This window comes from Diadema antillarum, unplaced genomic scaffold (assembly GCF_040938485.1).
Source record: "Diadema antillarum isolate AM-2024a unplaced genomic scaffold, OU_Dant_1.0 seq00000782_RagTag, whole genome shotgun sequence".
In the NCBI taxonomy this organism is placed as follows: Eukaryota; Metazoa; Echinodermata; class Echinoidea; order Diadematoida; family Diadematidae; genus Diadema; species Diadema antillarum.
This window is the reverse complement of record NW_027271670.1, coordinates 311,234-328,517: the sequence shown is the minus strand read 5'-3', so window position 1 is coordinate 328,517 and position 17,284 is coordinate 311,234. Positions and strand designations below refer to the sequence as shown.

Sequence of the window (17,284 nt, the reverse complement as noted above, 5' to 3'; positions counted from 1 at the left end):
TCATAATTTTTGAACCATCCTAACCCACTCAAAAAGTGGTTGAAATAAAAGGGAGTCACAAGGTGCAGTTTCATTGAAAAGGAGGAAAAGAGGACTTAAAGATTAGGGTCACTCAGGTGAACTGTGCAGAGGTATCAATGAAAGCATGTCCTATTACGTGTCTGAAAAATTCTTGATTTCGGTTTCATTTTAGCCGCCAAGTTTTGAAGGTAAGCAGAGAAAAGTTTACTCTTCCACATAAGACAAACTTTAAAAATTTGAGTCAGTCAACTCAAACGACATATTTTGGCCAATTACAGATAATCTTAACCTGAAACTTTTTGTGGCTTTTGAGCTGGGTGGTCACATATAAAGAAATACAGAAATATTCTTGAGAAGTATTCTTCTTCTTTTTCTCTCTCTAGATCTCCTGCTTCTTCTACTACAACAGAGATTTCACTAGAAACTTTACTGTGAAAGTATTGCTCTTTAGTCCAACTGGTTTTTAGAAGAAGCAAACAGACCAACAAAGAAAATGTGCTAGATTCTGTGAGAGTGCACGTTCAGCCGACTTTAAAAAGCAAAATTCACAGCACCCGTTCTCCCAGCCTTTTTCTAGAGCCACTCACAAAGAGGCAGAACCTCCTGGGCAATTTCTGCAAATTTCCTCCTACAAATTAACCATTTCTCGCCGCCACAACTCAGGCTAGTAGTTGGGAAAGTGGAGTGGGGAAGGTGGGGGGGGGGAGGGGGAGTTGTTGGAAAGCAGAGAGGCATACAATATGACAGCATCCATCACATCCCTCAACATTGTATGAGTGGGACTATGACATACTACCGACATTGAATCGCTGTAAATGCACAATGATCATATCCGTAAATTCACTATTTTCCTTCACCAATGTTTGCATTCAAGTTAAACCTCTTGCACAGAGTATCTGAGAAGCTCTTAAAGTTTAGAAAAATTCAATATCATACTCAAATCAAGTTCACTCTGCCACTAAAATGAATGGTGTAAAACCACGAATGTTTGCGTGCATTTTGATTTCGCAAATTTTGTGGGAGCCAAGAATTGCAAAATTAAAATGCACACAAAAGTTCTTTTCTACACTACATGCATTGAATGCCAGTGACAATTCATGAAAATTTCATGCCGCGAAAAAGACCGTTATTGTTGCCTGTAATTACGGGCTCTTCAATTGAGGCTAAAATATGATACTCCAGTATTAAAATTGTCATAGAGTTTGTTCCATTGCTCATCAGAGGCAAGACATCAGCACCATGACGTCTTCAGATATGCCTACATCCATACATTCTGGTATTACAATGGTCAGTACTATGTATAAAAGTGCAATTGCTTTAAAATATCATAAGCTGCATTCACAATGCAAAACTCATTTACTTACCGCCATACACATCACTGTGCAGGACGAATTATGGCAAAAATTTCAACAAAATAAATCAAAAGTCATCTGAGCGTGACCTCGCTAACTCAAATGCGACCTCGGGCATTTGAGTTAGCAGACCTACTGTGGGGAGTTGCATTACGAGATTATAAAGATTGACAATGTCTCCGTAGATATTAATACACACTGTGCAGGGCAAATTATTGCGAGAATTTAAAAAAAAAGTCATGCAGGATTGATTTTCGCAGGAACGCAAAAAAAAACACACAATTCTTTTTTTGTCCATGCACACACGAATTAGGGTTTTCACGTCACATTGCAATAATCAAATTTCAAAAACCATTAATTTCAGAAGGAAGCTCAGTCTCTATAGATGCGTATGCTGCAAGGAATACCCCTGTACAAATCAGCTTTAAATGTAAAATCAGCAAGCACAACTTGGGGGGCGGGATAGGCAATTCAAGAATCAGAATTCAAGAATCTCTCTCGTATCGGCAATGCATCTGTCAGCCCACGGCAGACACTAATCCAATAATCTCGTCCATCAAAAAATCAGGACGGTTTCAGTTGTTTGTTTTTCCTCACTGACTCACCCATCACAAACAAACACTCAAGATCTAGAACACGGTTTCACTCCTTTAAACAAATAACTTGTGAAAGCGATTGCCCGAAAAGCTATACAACTTAAACGTGGCAGTAGCTATGGGTGAGAGGTGGAGGGGTAGAAATGGGGGGGGGGGTGGGAAACAGGCAGAGAGAGAAAAAGAGGCAAAAATAAAAGAGGGAGAGAGAAAGAAATGCCTCTCTATTCTCTTACATTTCAATCTAGAAACTGGGACTTGTTGACAAATGATATAATTAGTCCCACGTATTGGAACTGCACGGCGTATCTTAATTAGGAGCATTCTATGTCATCGTTGGCTCTGGGAGAGAATTCTTAATGGTATGAGAAAGGAGTAATTAACGATTTCCTTTCCACGGGAGATTACAGGAGAGCGATTTGTCGCGGAGAGCGATTCGCTGGTGCAAGCCCCCCGGAGAAAGACGTCAAACCTACAGAGAGTGCTAGGGTGTGCCGTCCTTGTTTTGAAAAAAAAAAAAGGTTTGCCGAAACTTTTTATTGCATTAAGGTCACCATGGTTTGTTTGGTTCTTATGAGCATTCTCCCAGTAACTTTACACAAGTGGGTCATCAAAAGTTCATACAATGTTTTTCAACAGAGTTCTACAATGTTAGTATCAGATACTAGTAAGCATTTGGTCACATGGTCGAGGCACTGGACAGCTGATATAAAACGGAAAACAACTTTTATGTTAAGTGCTGAACTGGGACACAAACCTTGTCTGGAGCAAGACGCATTTTCACAGGTTAGTTAATTCGGCAGTGACTGTTTACTACGTATCAACATTTTGGGGGCTTACCTCTATTATAATCTCAGACAACCTATTTGTATATACTGACAATAACTGGATTCCACCTTACCTAAGTTATCACTATTATTACAATTGTGATTAGAAAATCAACATTCTTTGACAGTGGGAACAGACAAAAATACAGCAAATAACTTGATCAGGATCACATTGTGAATTTCACTCCCAGTAAGATTTTTTTTTTTTCAAAAAAAATAAATACTTTTCATACAGTCCTGTATAAGCATGATTATTTGGAGGCACTTGTGCAGTGCAGACAAGAGCTGGATTTGATCAAGATTGATTCTTTAGGGATTCCATCAATACCTGTATATCACCAAATTTCCAGTAACTTCACTGAGTCAAGAAACATGTCATGTTTCATCAGCACACCACAAGGGACTAAGGACAACTATTGCAACTAAATAACTAGTACACATCACCATGTGTTCACATGGGAAAAGCTGCTCGTACATCATAATCAAAAAGATTATCACTCTGTGTCTGGGGATCGGGATTTCAGCAGGTCAGCAGGTCAAGGGACTAAGAGCATTTTCACAGGGTCACTTGGCAAATTGGACAGGACTGGTCAAGGGAAGAAGATGTCCAGGACACAGCGGCCTGCTAAGCTTGAAAGATTCAACGCTTTCCTGACCAAGTGACGACTGTCGCTGCTAGTGCTAGCACTGCCGCACCACTAGGCAGATCACCGTCTGCCGCAGGGAGAATTTGGGCAGGAAGCATCAGCGATGTACCTGGGAATCCACGCATCACCATCACCGGGGGGTTACAGCACGGCGATAATCAAGAAGAGGTGTTGATGTTGGAGGTGGGGAGAGGGGGTGGTGGCATTCACATGAGCCGCAGCACAATACTCATCACTATCATAATGCTAATGACTAGTTGTTCAGCCTTTTCAGATCTATTGCTGCGATATACAATTTGTACTGTACATCCAAGATTGATCTTTATGAGAGGATCTTTGTCAAGCAGATACAACACAATTTTTGCACCATCCTTACTTTTAGGAAAGAATTCTAAGAGTTTAGAGAACTAGTATTACTTTCAACTTGCAGTATTAGTGTCTTCTTTATTCGTCCTCCTCTCCTGGGGTTATGACACCAGGAAGGCGGATTAAAAACGTGCATTACAGAAATTTCTGTTGCCTAGCAACATGCCGACTTAACAAGATCTGAATCTGCATACAATAACCAGCCTACTTATTGAAAATCAACTGGAACTCAATGTAGCACCTGGCCTCGTTGCAACCCCGGTGAATCTGTCGTTTGATATTCACGAAGCTGTATGCGGATGCCTGCGAGAGTCTGTCCTGTCTCGGTGTGTCTGGACCCGTCTGTCTTTCGTTGCGACTGGCAAACTCGGGAGGGCAAGGAACTCTTTGCTCTGTCTGTTGTCATTTGTAATTGGCGGAAAAGCAGTACAGGGATTGGAGCACGAAATCCGATACGAAAGGTATCATCGTGTCCTCCGTAGGGGGACAGAGGGGGAAGGGGGAAAGGTGGGTGGGAGGGAACGGAGGGCTTTTTGATTTAAATGGTCAGACCAAAGATACAATGAGCATCTACTAGAAGTTGTATCTAAGAAAGAATCTAAGGGGGGAAAAGAGCAAAAAGGAAGGGGGGAAGGGGGGGGGGGAGTGTCAGAGGTCCCACTCGTGTAAGGCCAGCTCTTCTTCGGGGCTATCAATGCCTCTTGCTGATGGCCTGGTCTAATGGGCAAGATGTTTCCTCTCTCTTCTGTCGTTCTGCTATTAAAATGTTGTAGAAGAAAGGAACTGATATAAAAGGGGTACTGTATCTGGGATACTCTATGAGAATCTTTTTATGTAGTGGCAAATCTTAGACCTGCAAGGGGGGGGGGGGGGGGGGAGAGGAGGTTCAATTAAGACCTTGGATTATATTCCACATGATGCAAATGTCTTTGAAGAAGGAAGTGGACTGTTATTTCTTACATATGCAAACACACACACACACACACACACACACAACAACTGTCATACACACGTACAACATACATATAGACTCACAAACAGACAGACATAAACACACAAAATGCTACCCCAACAAGATCTTCTGAACACATCTATATTAAAGATATGGTTGCAAAATGATGGCAGCACATGCAGCGCTTTAAATGAGGCGATATTGTCGCAGCCAAAGAACAACCACCTTTCCCTGGACTGGGGATGTCTCTCAAATATTACAAGAGCAGGACATGCCTTTGTCAGAAGTAAGAAATAGATCAGAGCCAGAGATGCGTTTTGCCAGTCCCAGACAGGCTTTTTCTGGGCCCCTCTGCGTGGACCCGGGGAGTCGGAGCGGCTCAAAATCACATTTGCCACTGAGAGGATGTCAATTACAGAGGGCCGTGTAGTCTGGAAATGGAACCATGTGCGGCGGCAAATCACCTGTGAAACCAGACCCCCTTTGCTCACTACCTGTCTGCGGTCTATAAAAAGCAGGCACGGTTGCACACGTGGGACCGGTCGGCAGGGCGGACGGATCGAGAGGGGAATGGGGTGCAAAAGTGAACCCCTGGTGCAGAGACTTGGGAAAGGAATGGCACAGAATATTTTGGAGCATGAAGTATAAAGAATGGCTGTATGTGTCATCCATCATTCCTTGATCTTCCTTTTCATCTCCTCTCACTCTCTCTTCCTCCTTCTTTCTTTCCTCCCTCTTACTCTCTGTCTGTCTGTCTGTCTGTCTGTCTGTCTGTCTGTCTGTTTGTCTATCCATCTGTCTGTCTGTCTCTCCATATATCTATCAATCTATCTACCTATTTGTTCTATATCATTCCATTATGATTTTATCTACCTCATAGCTATTAATCCCGAGATTCAAGGACAAAGATTGAACTCGATGAAAATTGCACATTTAGGAATATTCATCTCCCATATATCACACTTGCCAGGCGTTCATAAAAACATATGAACAAAATTGAATAGAGCTTCTAATTTTCCTACCCCCCTCCCCCTCCCCCAAGATATGATAGCTGGCAGACATGCTCACTATTTATCTATCTACACATACCTATCTTTGTTATTGATCTTTCTATCTATGTTTTTCCTCATCTCTTTCTATACCTATCCATATTTCTATGTCTATCTATCATTTATCTATCTATCTATCTATCTATCTATCTATCTATTTATCTATTTATCTATCTATCTATCTATCTATCTATCTATTTACATCCTGTGAGCTTTACATTTTGTCACAGTACCTAAAACAAGGTAAAGTTTTCAGCTATGAGCACAGGTAGGTTTACTACAATCAGGTTGGTGATTGCTATGATAGCACACAGCATCTCTTGAAGCAGGATACTGTTCTCTATAAACTCTCTTAGACTAGTGCTATAAATCCAACTGATCAGGACTATATCTAAGATAGCATTCTGAGAGGTCCCTTTCATATTTTCATTCATTAATTCTTTTCTGGCAGAAGATTCTGAGCTTGGTGATCTTGGTTCCCTTCGTCCGGTCCTTTTTATACTATTAAAGTGATGTCGACATCCAGGAATGTTTGCGAAAAGTCAACCGTCACCAAGCTGCACTGTGATTGAAGCACAGCGATGTGTTGACAGATACCGACCTTAGGATCTGGCTGACGGTGTCGTAGAGACAGTTCAGCACACTGACGAGGATGAGCTCGTTTTCCGTCGACCCGCCAATCACGTAGAAGTAGAGATCGACGTTGCTTCTGTAGACGATGGTCATCCCGTCCAGCATGATAATTTCAGCTGCAGAGAAGAAAATTGAGATAAGAATTGAGTATCTGAATATAAGAACGACCCAAGTCCATGGAAGGCCATTTCGAGTAAACTTAAAAAAACTTCATATCTTTTTTGTTTGTCCAATAATATTCTATTTAACTGTGATGGGAAGGCAACATTGTATATACAAATTAGAACATATATTATTATGACAATTAACATTTACATTAATTGTGGAGAGGCCATTTTGTGTGATGGACTTGGGTCGTTCTTTGAATCATATGGACTTGGGTCGTTCTTTGAATCATATACAATATAGGCTGCTATATGAGATGAGAGAAGCGATGAGAGAGGGCGCTATAATATGAATGTAAAAATTTGGGTCATTCTTACATTCATATAAGATTTCACTCATTAATTTCAGGCACTTCCGGGGGTAATTAGGATTTATCATTTATACACAAGACGAGTCCATGCATAAGCTACAATTTCCCATGTCAAACTGAATTTGGCCAAAAATTGGACTTGGGTCGTTCTTATATTCAGGTCTTCAATTATCTTCACTAAAATGAATCAAGTATACAAGAGGCATATGATGCATATGAATGATATTATCGACATGGTCAAAACTGTTTGATTTGCATGAAATGAACTTGGCAGTGAAAGGATGCATGTTGCATATCACTGCATCCTAAAACTGTGATGTAGCTCTTGCCTTCCACTTCTCAAACCTTACCAGCGATGAAAATATGATCAGTGACAGAAATAAGAGAGGTTTTCATTATAATTTATGAAATACAATGAATTGTAGAAATCAAATTAATGACATACAATTGTACAGCACAAAACCATAGAACTGAGTGATGAAATATCCTAATTCTAACAAAGCGCACTCAATCCTCTATTGTAAAGAGGTGTAATAGTATGGTGTACGCATTTCAGTAATCATGATTATGTACTTGTGTCAATAATAGAAAAAAAAAAACATCCACATTCTGATTGGCTGTTACCGTATATCCACAAAGTCTAACAAAATGCTTACTGACCTATTGTATAAGCTGCTATTTTTCAGAGCTTAATTTTCATTAATTTCGCAAATCACTGTTGGACCACGAAAATAACAATATGCGAAAATGTTGCATTGCGCTAGGGTAATAGTGCACTTACGATAGCCTTGGTGTCAATTCATGAAAACAACATCTTGCGGAAATGTCCCTGACCGCTTCATTTACGAAAATATCTGTACACGAAAATAACAGCTTATACAGTATAACATATCTTATTGTGGAGATTTTTCATTCAAACTTAGTACAGCCGTGAGATTAACCCTAAAAAGACTAAAAGGCCCCACCTCGACGTTTCGCGCGATTACTCTGCAACGCGCATTGTTCTCGCCGCGATGCTCTATGACTTTTTTCTTTCGAGTTTCTTTTGACACCAAATTTGTGACTAAAGTTACATAACTTTTTGTACATGCACGTGAGGCCGAAAATTCAAAAATGTGATTTTGTGTACAAAGTCAATGCAAATTGAGTTTTTTTCACATGGTTCAATAAATATGCTTATTTTTACTCTCAATGGCTAAAATTAATTTGACCATGTATTGTGCTTCATGTCTCCACAAATGTTTACCTCCAAAAAAAAGAAATACATAAGAAATTCATAAAACAATAAAATGAATAAGAAATTAATTTTGATACCGATTTTTTTTTTCAAGTGCATTTGCTAAGAATGCCACAAAGAATAATTAGACAAAAATGAGCACTTTTGGAGCTTTATTTACTGATTTAGATCAAAGAAATTTCTCGCATAAATTAGCATAATTCATCAAAATTGAATAAAAGAAGACTATTTTGTAAAATTCAAATATACGATTTTGTAGATTACATAGCAGTGCAAATTTCATCGCGCGATCCAAGATTTCTTTCGAGCTACCAAAATAGCCCAGTCTTTTTAGGGTTAAATGATAAAAAGACGACTAACAAAATGTAAAATGTAACTGGAACAGTTGCGCGAGGAAAGTTTCATGGAGACCAATCATTCGTGACCTAATATTTCACAAAACTGCCTGCAATAAAGGTCAGCACATACCGGGTACCTACACCTATTTTTAAAAAGAATACGGTTTCCTGGGAATGGAAGTATGCAAATATTTTTCGTAAAAGGAGGAGAAGAGGGCAGAGATTGGATGACAAAGGGAGAATGAGGAGAAAGAAAGAAGTAGATATTATAGGGGAAGATGGACTGAAGAGAGAAGCTCAAACTAAACTCAGCATCCTCATCACCGCAAACGGGGGACATATTTAGATGCCACCGTTGTCTGGCCCCGAAGCTCCCTCATTACACCCCGCTACATATACCGTCCTGGGTTTTCCTAAGGTGTCCGGAGACCAGGGGTGCCTTTCCATGGTTTGCTCTTATCGCTAAACCCCATCCTGTCTTGCCCAGAACCAATTTGGCGACTGCTGACAGACGTCCCCCTGACATTTTCATGCCGATTTTCTCCTCTCTTCGGAACGGCCCCGATATTAGGCCGCTCATTACACACCTGCCGCGTCGAAGTCGTCACTGCTTTTGCCTTTTTTTTACACACTTGACAGATTATATTGAAAGATTACATACAGTCACAATCAGATGTCTGAAACAAGATGAGACTTTTTTTCCCTCTCTCTTTCTCATAAAGAAAAACCAGCAACGATTAAATCTTTGCATTCTGACTTAAACATAATTTGAATTTCACTCAGTTTCCTCCATGCCTAACCCTTATTGAATACTAAATTAACCCATTGCCCATGGGAATCAGGTGCTTTATGTGCAAAGTCTACAGAGATTTTAAGAATCTTAGAGGGAATGGCTTAAGCACTACGCAGAGGTGCACTATAGCCTATGGTCAAGTCTTTGTCTTAAAATGTCCACTTGCATTCTGCTGTTTCATTATGGCCTTCACAAAGACTAATGACACATACACACCTGTACAAATAGTTCAATGATGCTTTAAAATCAGATTATAATAACAGGAATCCTTAGTTTGTGTGTTTTTATTTGGTTGTTCTTTTTTTTTGGGGGGGGGGGGGTTTGAGGTGGGAGGAAGGTGTATTAGAGCCTCAGCTCATGCAAGATCTTAATCTTGAAATGAACTTCCAACACAAATTTGAAATATTTCATCTGTGCAATCTTCAAAGATCTGCATGAAGGCATACTGGTAAATTCTGCAACCTTACCACTGCACAGATTCATTCTTTATTTATTTATTTATTTATTTATTTATTTATTTATTTATCTATCTATCTATTTATTTATCTATCTATTCATATGTTCATTCATTAATTTTCATCTAATTTATTCATTTCTAATAGTGTAGCTGAGTGTAGATAATTTCTTGGTAAGCCTTGTTCATCTTAACCAGCAGAGTTGATGTGTTTTAAGTTCTCACTATTTTCATCGTTACTAGAGTAACTGCGTCAGTAAGCGGCCGTGCAGCCGTTCGCAGCAGGTACAACATACACGGTAATATACAGCTAAACACAGCATTGCACTGTTACATACACACTGCACATATACTAACACACTAGCAATCAACAAAAACCAACCGATAAAATGGGCACGATCTCTGACGAAAGTGAAATTTTTTCACCTAAATGACAACATATCGCATCCAAAATGAAATTTTCGGTACTTCTTAACATAACAGTTAAGAAACAATGGTCCAAGAAACTGGATTTTTTGTCGTTTTCTCGATGTTCATGGATTTTGAAAACATATCCTCACGTAAAATAGAATTTTCGCGAGCCGATGTGGGCCGCCATTTTTTTCGGAAAGTAGATGTTACAATCGAAAAAAAATGAGAAAAACACGAGAAAGGCATCAACAACACCGCCAGAATTGCGATCTTGTTTGCGGCCAATGCATGTGCGCACGCTATTTTCACGTGCTTTCGCAATGGGAATTGGCGCTTACGCAATGTTCGCGAGACATGTGAAGGCGTTCAGCTAAAGATCGCGGAGCACGCGCGTATTGCATAGGGATTGTACATCGTGCCGCAAGCAGAAATACTACGTCGCATATCGCCCTTATCGGCGAAAATTGTGCCGGGTTTTGCCCTCATAAATCATGAAAACTGCATTGGTCAATGGTAAATTTCTTTCATGAAAACAATTGCGTTAATGAATAATCTTGTCTATGATATATGAAATGGTTGAAAATAATTTGCCTGATCTGTTTACAAGTTGGAAAAACCCTTAACAATGCTTAAACTGCCGCAAACGGGATATTTTACTCTATATGAAGTATAAAAGTAGGAGGCGGAACGAGAAAGAAGCGGTTAATGAGCAGCTAGGCAACATCCCCTGATATGATTTATGCGCTTCTCAGAGAGGCAAATGCAAGGTGTAATGTTACCTTTCCCCTCCAAGTGTTTGTGGTTTCCTGAAAACAGAAATTCTAGCCCTGAAGCCGGCCATTTCTTTTCCCTGTACAACTCCTATTACATGTGTGCAGTCAATTGCTTCTCACTGACCGAGGTAAGTTGGTTAAGGTCACCATTTCTTTCATCAAATTTTGCACTCCACTAACTTTTCACCAATTATTATGAACTCTTAGAGGGTATATTGTGCACAATTATCATATCTCACATTACATATTGTCATATTTACTTCTTAAAAGAACATAATTCATTTGCTCTTTTTTTTTTTAACGAGGCATAAAAATGACGTTTACTGAACTCTACTAAGTACTGATGTACGGAAGTTTCCTATTGGGTTAAAGGCATAAATGCTTTCAACAATGTTGTACTCCAGTGACTGGCTATTAGGAAATGAAGTATATTGTGCACACTCACTATATCTCATCTTACTTTTTTTTTTTTTTTTTTTGTATTCAGGAGTTGTCAAGTAAACTTCATATGCCTGAAAAACACTTGAAAACAAAAACAAGGCAATGAACAGCTTTCACTGATTTCAACTGAATACTCTATAACACATGAAAGTTTCCTATTTGGGTTAACAGGTCAAAATACTTCATAGGATATGGAAGCTTGGCGTTAGAGTTTGTAAAGTTATATGGGAAACTTATCTTTCGATATTGTATAGGCCTCAGGACCTTCACATTCTAAAATTCCCTTTATTTCTCTTGGTATCAGTGCAGTCCCACACATTCAAAATGCTATTTGAGAGAAAAAAAAATCATCCCTGAAAATCCAGGGTCCATATCATCCTCTTCTTCTTTATTAACCCTCCCACTCAATCTGTTGGGTTAGTAAAGACCAAAACAAAAATACAATCATGCATACAACAAGGTCAAAAAAAGTCTTTATGAGGAAATTTTTCTTTTGGTTGAATTTTCAGGGGTTATTTTTACATTTTGGTTCCTCTGGGAGCTGAGGTACCTATTGGATTTCATTTTGCTAGTAAAAACTTTCTTTTAAAGCATTAGTTATCACCACAGACCACACGATATCCGCCTAAATTTTTGAGTGCTCACGCGGTGATGACATTTCCCAACACAAACATGGGTGTAGTAAAGTGAAGTAGCAACAATTTGAAGTCAAGAGAAGTGTCTGTAAATCCAACGATTCCTTCTAGATTCTGGTCATATCGCACCTAAACTGACTCTACCTGTTTGATCTGGGATCTTCATAATTTACCTGTGTGTCACGCGGCCCCTGAGGAGGAAAAAAAAATCTCTACTTGTGTTTTGGGTTTCTGATTGGGGGGAGGGGGGCATGTGAGTACAAAAAGGGTTTGAATACATTACATATATATATATATGTAAGTTTAATTTCGGTTTGATGTCGCGAATCCGGAGTGATAACCAGAGGCGGGGGACTCTGTCAGACTATTCCCTTTCAAGAAGTCAAGTTTAAAACTTATCTTGGAGGAAGGAGACATGGCTGACTGGGGAACAGCCAGGCTGGGATCGGGGGAAAAAGAACCCTGGAAAAAAGGGCGGGAAATGAATTCATTCCTCTCTTTTGCCCCCCTCTCAACCAGCCCCCCCCCCCCCCCCTCCTCCCCTCTCCTACTCCCCAAGAGCATGCCTAGCTACACAGCATCATCATGTTTGAAATAAACACTCAACAAGTATATATGGTAACTGGCAATCACAATAAATCCCAGGCCCTTTACACACAAGCATTTTTCTCCCCTTTCATCGACAGTGTTTGTTTTCTGTGATTTTCAGCAATGTTGAGGCTCCTAGTGCAACCAAATATCCTGTTGGGATCATCTATTAAAGCATGTAAGTCTAAATTCAGTGCATTAATCACTACAACAATGATCTGACCTTTAAATTTTGTCAGGATATAATATTGGAAGCAGAAACCAGACCTGGTAAAACAAGGCCCTTGATGCACAGCACCAAATGATGCTACCCTTCCCCTCCTCCCCCCCCCCCCCCCCCCCCCCCCAATGGTGCTACATCTCTGCGGTTTCTAGGAAAGTCTAAAGCACACAGGGTGACATTAATCCACCCACTCAGAATTAAAGGGGCGGGTTTTCAAAGATAACATCAATATTGCAATTTGTCTCAAGCTCTAAATTTCACATTTTCTTTTCCCATTATTCCAAGACAGTCAAAATCTACACGTACACACAAGTGTCTTTGATTATCTTTGATGCATATAATGTGCATGCATTTAAGACTAGCTGGACGAATTGTTCTACAAGTGATGTCATGCATTTCAAACGTTCTCCTTCCCAGGATTGTCTAATCCACAGCTCTCTAAACAAGCCTGATAAAAATCTCTTAAAAACCACATCATCTGTAAACCTAGTCAGTAATGTAAGATTTTTGACATCAACTGTGCCTGACCTGAAGTGCTTGGAGTACTGCACAGACATAACCAAGTGCAAGGAAATGTATTCATCAAAGACATTGAAACATTCAACGAAAAATGAGCAAATATTGCCAACCCTTTGTGGTTTGCTAGGTGACTAGCAATAGTCAGCAAATGGTATCAACAGGCACATTGTGCCGCACAATGTTAGACAAAGAAACATTCGACATCGTGACTCAATCATGTGTGTTGTATTCATCAAGTCCAGTGGCGATTAATAAAACATGATATATGATACTGTATAAACTGTGTACATAAAACATACATCCAGTTTGGGGATTTATGAGAGCAATTACTCAATTTTGTAGACTGATATACCTCATTGTACAACAAGGAGTATAGTTGTTGTTTTGCACTTATCCATTACATAATGTGAGCAGCTGTGACAGTTCTAGAATTGAGTCAGTCATATATGGGTCATCCTTTGCAATGTTTGTGGTCAATACATGTTACACGAATTCCGAGTAATCATGGGTGTATGCAAGGGGGGGTCGGGAGGGTCGTACGACCCCCCCCCAAATTTTCAAGAGGTCCACTTTTTGTAAAAGACATTTTTTTTTTTGAGGGCTTTTTACTCTATATAGGCCTACAACAGGAAAAAAAAAATGTGACCAGGTGGTGTTCCAGCAAATTGTCAAAAACCTCGTAAATTTCGTAACTTAGTTTTAGTATGCCATAATTTACCTTATTTCTAAGCTGCACTGCCATGCCGAAAAAGTCACTTTTGTATGCACCAAATTGCCCCATTTTAAGATATAGAATTCAAAAACTCCCTACCGTGGAAGGGGGGACACCCCCCTCCCACACCCTCCCCCCGCTCGGTCGCTCCGCTCCCTCGCAAAGGTAAAGGTCCAAAAATTTTGGTTACGACCCCCCCAGAAAAAATCCTGGATACACCCCTGGTAATATTCTGCTTGGAATAGAGCAGATACTTATGGTAATGTGTACCAGTGGGCCACTAGATGACATTGCCTAACACTGCAAACTGGCACTGGTCCGACAGTCCCTGGCCAGTAAAATTCACTGTTGGACCAGTAACTTTTTCAGGAATGGACCAGTCAAAAATGGAAAAAACTGGATACCTACTGGTCGAAGAGGCAGTTTGGACCAGTAGAAAAAATGGGTTAGTGTGCAGCCCTGCATTACCAATATATTGCATGTTACCTGTAAACTAATAAACTCTCACATTACCACTATCTCTGTCCCTATCACTTCCCTGACAAGGTCATTCATGATTCATAACTGTTAATGCAGTTCTGTCATAAGTTTCCCAAAGGAGAGCAAATGGTGTCATATTTTAAAGCTCTCCTATTAAAACTGTGAACCTTACCCTTCAACGGAGAGTTGGTCCAGACAAACATGTCCACAATAATTGGCTACAAATTACTACTTGCTCCTATGATACACAAAATGCCCTTTTCAAATCACATTATCAAGAATATTTGGTAAGTTTCACTGAATAAGTTATCAAGTGCTAAATTGGGTAAGTTTGAAAGAAAAAGTTTTTAGCAATTGTTGAGTAAAAGTTGATATTTCAGTTGCAGAAGTAGAAGCCATGAGAGAGGTCAAAAATTTGCCAAGACCTGAAGGTCATTAATGGCACAAAACAGGGCACAAACCAGCGCACGTAAAGGAAACTACTGGAACCGAATCATGATAAGGCTCACCGCCAAAACAGAGTCTTGTTTGTTTTACCACATTGGACCTAGCCCGAAAACGTCATCCAAATTCGGTTGTAACTCTCTTGAAGTGCTATCGCTGTCCAGATAAACAAATGAACAAATGCCAGTAAAAACACAGCCACACATGGCAGAGGTAACAACAAATTTCCTGTCAACTGAAAAGTGTTTTGAGAAGTTGTGTGCATTGTACTATAGCATTTCCATGAAATCCTAGGTCGGCTAGTTTGAGTTCCAGAAAGGTTTTAACCCATTGAGGACGAGTCCTGAGTATACTCGGGCAGGTGTCTATGGGAAATGTGTGTTGTAGCAAAATCAGTCCGTCCTCAACGAGTTAAATGGGAACAGCTTTCTACAGTCAATTACAAAGGCAATTATAAAGCATTTGATTTGAAGTTACATCCTCAAGGCTTATAAATAGATTTTGGTATATCAATTGACAACAGTCCCACACACACACACACACACACACACACACACACAAAAAGCAGCCAACTAACTCCAACCTATTTCCAACTTTTCAAAGGCTTATGGTGGCATATTGATTGACAGCAGTCTACCTGAAAAATAACGGCCAACTAGATTGTCATTGAAATTGCAGCTCCAACTTATTTCCACATTTGCAATTTGTGCAATGCTAATTTGTGCCAAAATGCTGAATAAATAATATCACAATCTGAAAATTAACGACATACGTTTGAAGTAATTCTTTTCACTGTTACTGACACAAAAATGACAGCTTGGTTCTATTGCTGAAGCACCCTCTAACCCATAACTATGCTCGCCCTGTAAAGGAGGAGGAGGAGAGGGTGACTCACAAGTTTGACCGGGGGACCCTGGAGCGGAGGAGTGCAAGCTTCGTTGGCGTCCCCGAGACACTCGCCCGGGGATCGCCTCTAGCGACCGTTTCGGCAGAATTTAGCTCCCGGGGAACCATAAATAGGGATTCCGTTCTATTGAAACATCTCTCTATAAGCGAGTGATGAGTGAGGAACACTTGGTTCTATTAAGGCACGTGTGGGGTTTGGGGCATTTGAAACTACAGAATTCGATTCCAAGCATTCCAATTTCATGTCTACAAAGTTCCACGGGTACAAAATGGGGTAATGGTCTAAAAATACTGAACTGTTCCATCAAAAGAAATTAAAAACTAATCCTGCAAATACATAAGGTTTGTAAGAAATCTTCAAAGCATCATTCAAAGTGACTATACAACCAATGCAAGGTACTAATATCTAACATTTGCCATTAAAAAAAAAGATGATACATATTCAGCTTGGGTCATTTTTTTTTTCTTTCTTATGTGAACTTCTGCTGTTTCCTTTCTCCTATACAAATAGTCATTCAATTAATTTTGTTTCAGTCAGACTTTAAAGAATGACCTGCTCTTCTTGATGAGGATTTTTTTTTCTTAATTCCCATCAACCATCTCTAAAAGCTAGGTTTCTTTGCCCCAAAATACATCTACATAATTATTCTGGAGTTGTTTTGTTGTTGTTGTTTTTTACCAGTAAAACATATCTTGTGAGAGACAGACACAATTGTTGTTGTTGTTTTTTACCAGTAAAACATATCTTGTGAGAGACGGACACAATTGCTATAATGATGCTTCATCATAAAAGTTTTCATCGTTCAATGGATGATGTAGCCCACCCAAATGAAACATTAAGAATAAAAAAATTCCCCCCCCCCCCAAAAAAAGAAAGAAATTGAGTACAGCTTTATATGTAGTACATACACATTTGAAGAGTGTCAGTATGCATTTAACATCACTGATAAGACTACGCTTCAGTGCACATACATTTTGTATTTGCTGACGGGAAATTTTATTCTGGAAGGCCTGCTCTCCTTGTAGTTTTCGAATGTACCCCTGTGGGCAGCGAATGGAAATCAATACAATCGGGTTAACCTTTCCATCAAATAGTCTTCCCACACCACTGGGTCTTTAACCCTTTCTGTGCCAGTGAGTTTAAATGCTCACAAATTTCACACTCATACCTATGAAAAGGACATAAACGTGGTACACAGAGGATTGAAGACAACGCTTGATGTCGGCAACAATATAATTCACAGATTCACGAATACAAGATAGGTAGTCCATGCTTCCAAAAGCTGTCCAGATATCACATTATATCGCATTTATTAGCATAACTTGACTAGTGATGCCTAAGGCCTACTGTATAAGCTGTCATTTTCGCGAATTCTGCGAATCACTGTTGGACCGCGAATTTAACAACAAGCGAA

At 39.7% G+C, this 17,284-nt stretch overlaps 1 protein-coding gene across 2 annotated transcripts in view; it reads right to left on the bottom strand.

The window, feature by feature from the left end:
• Positions 1 to 17,284, bottom strand: part of LOC139739072 (coatomer subunit zeta-1-like) — a 119,061-nt gene that overhangs the window by 76,245 nt on the left and 25,532 nt on the right. For both annotated transcript variants that reach the window (XM_071649683.1, XM_071649684.1), the window contains exon 4: positions 6,409 to 6,556. In XM_071649683.1, the coding sequence (XP_071505784.1) occupies positions 6,409 to 6,556 (148 nt within the window). The remainder of the gene's footprint in view (positions 1 to 6,408; positions 6,557 to 17,284) is intronic.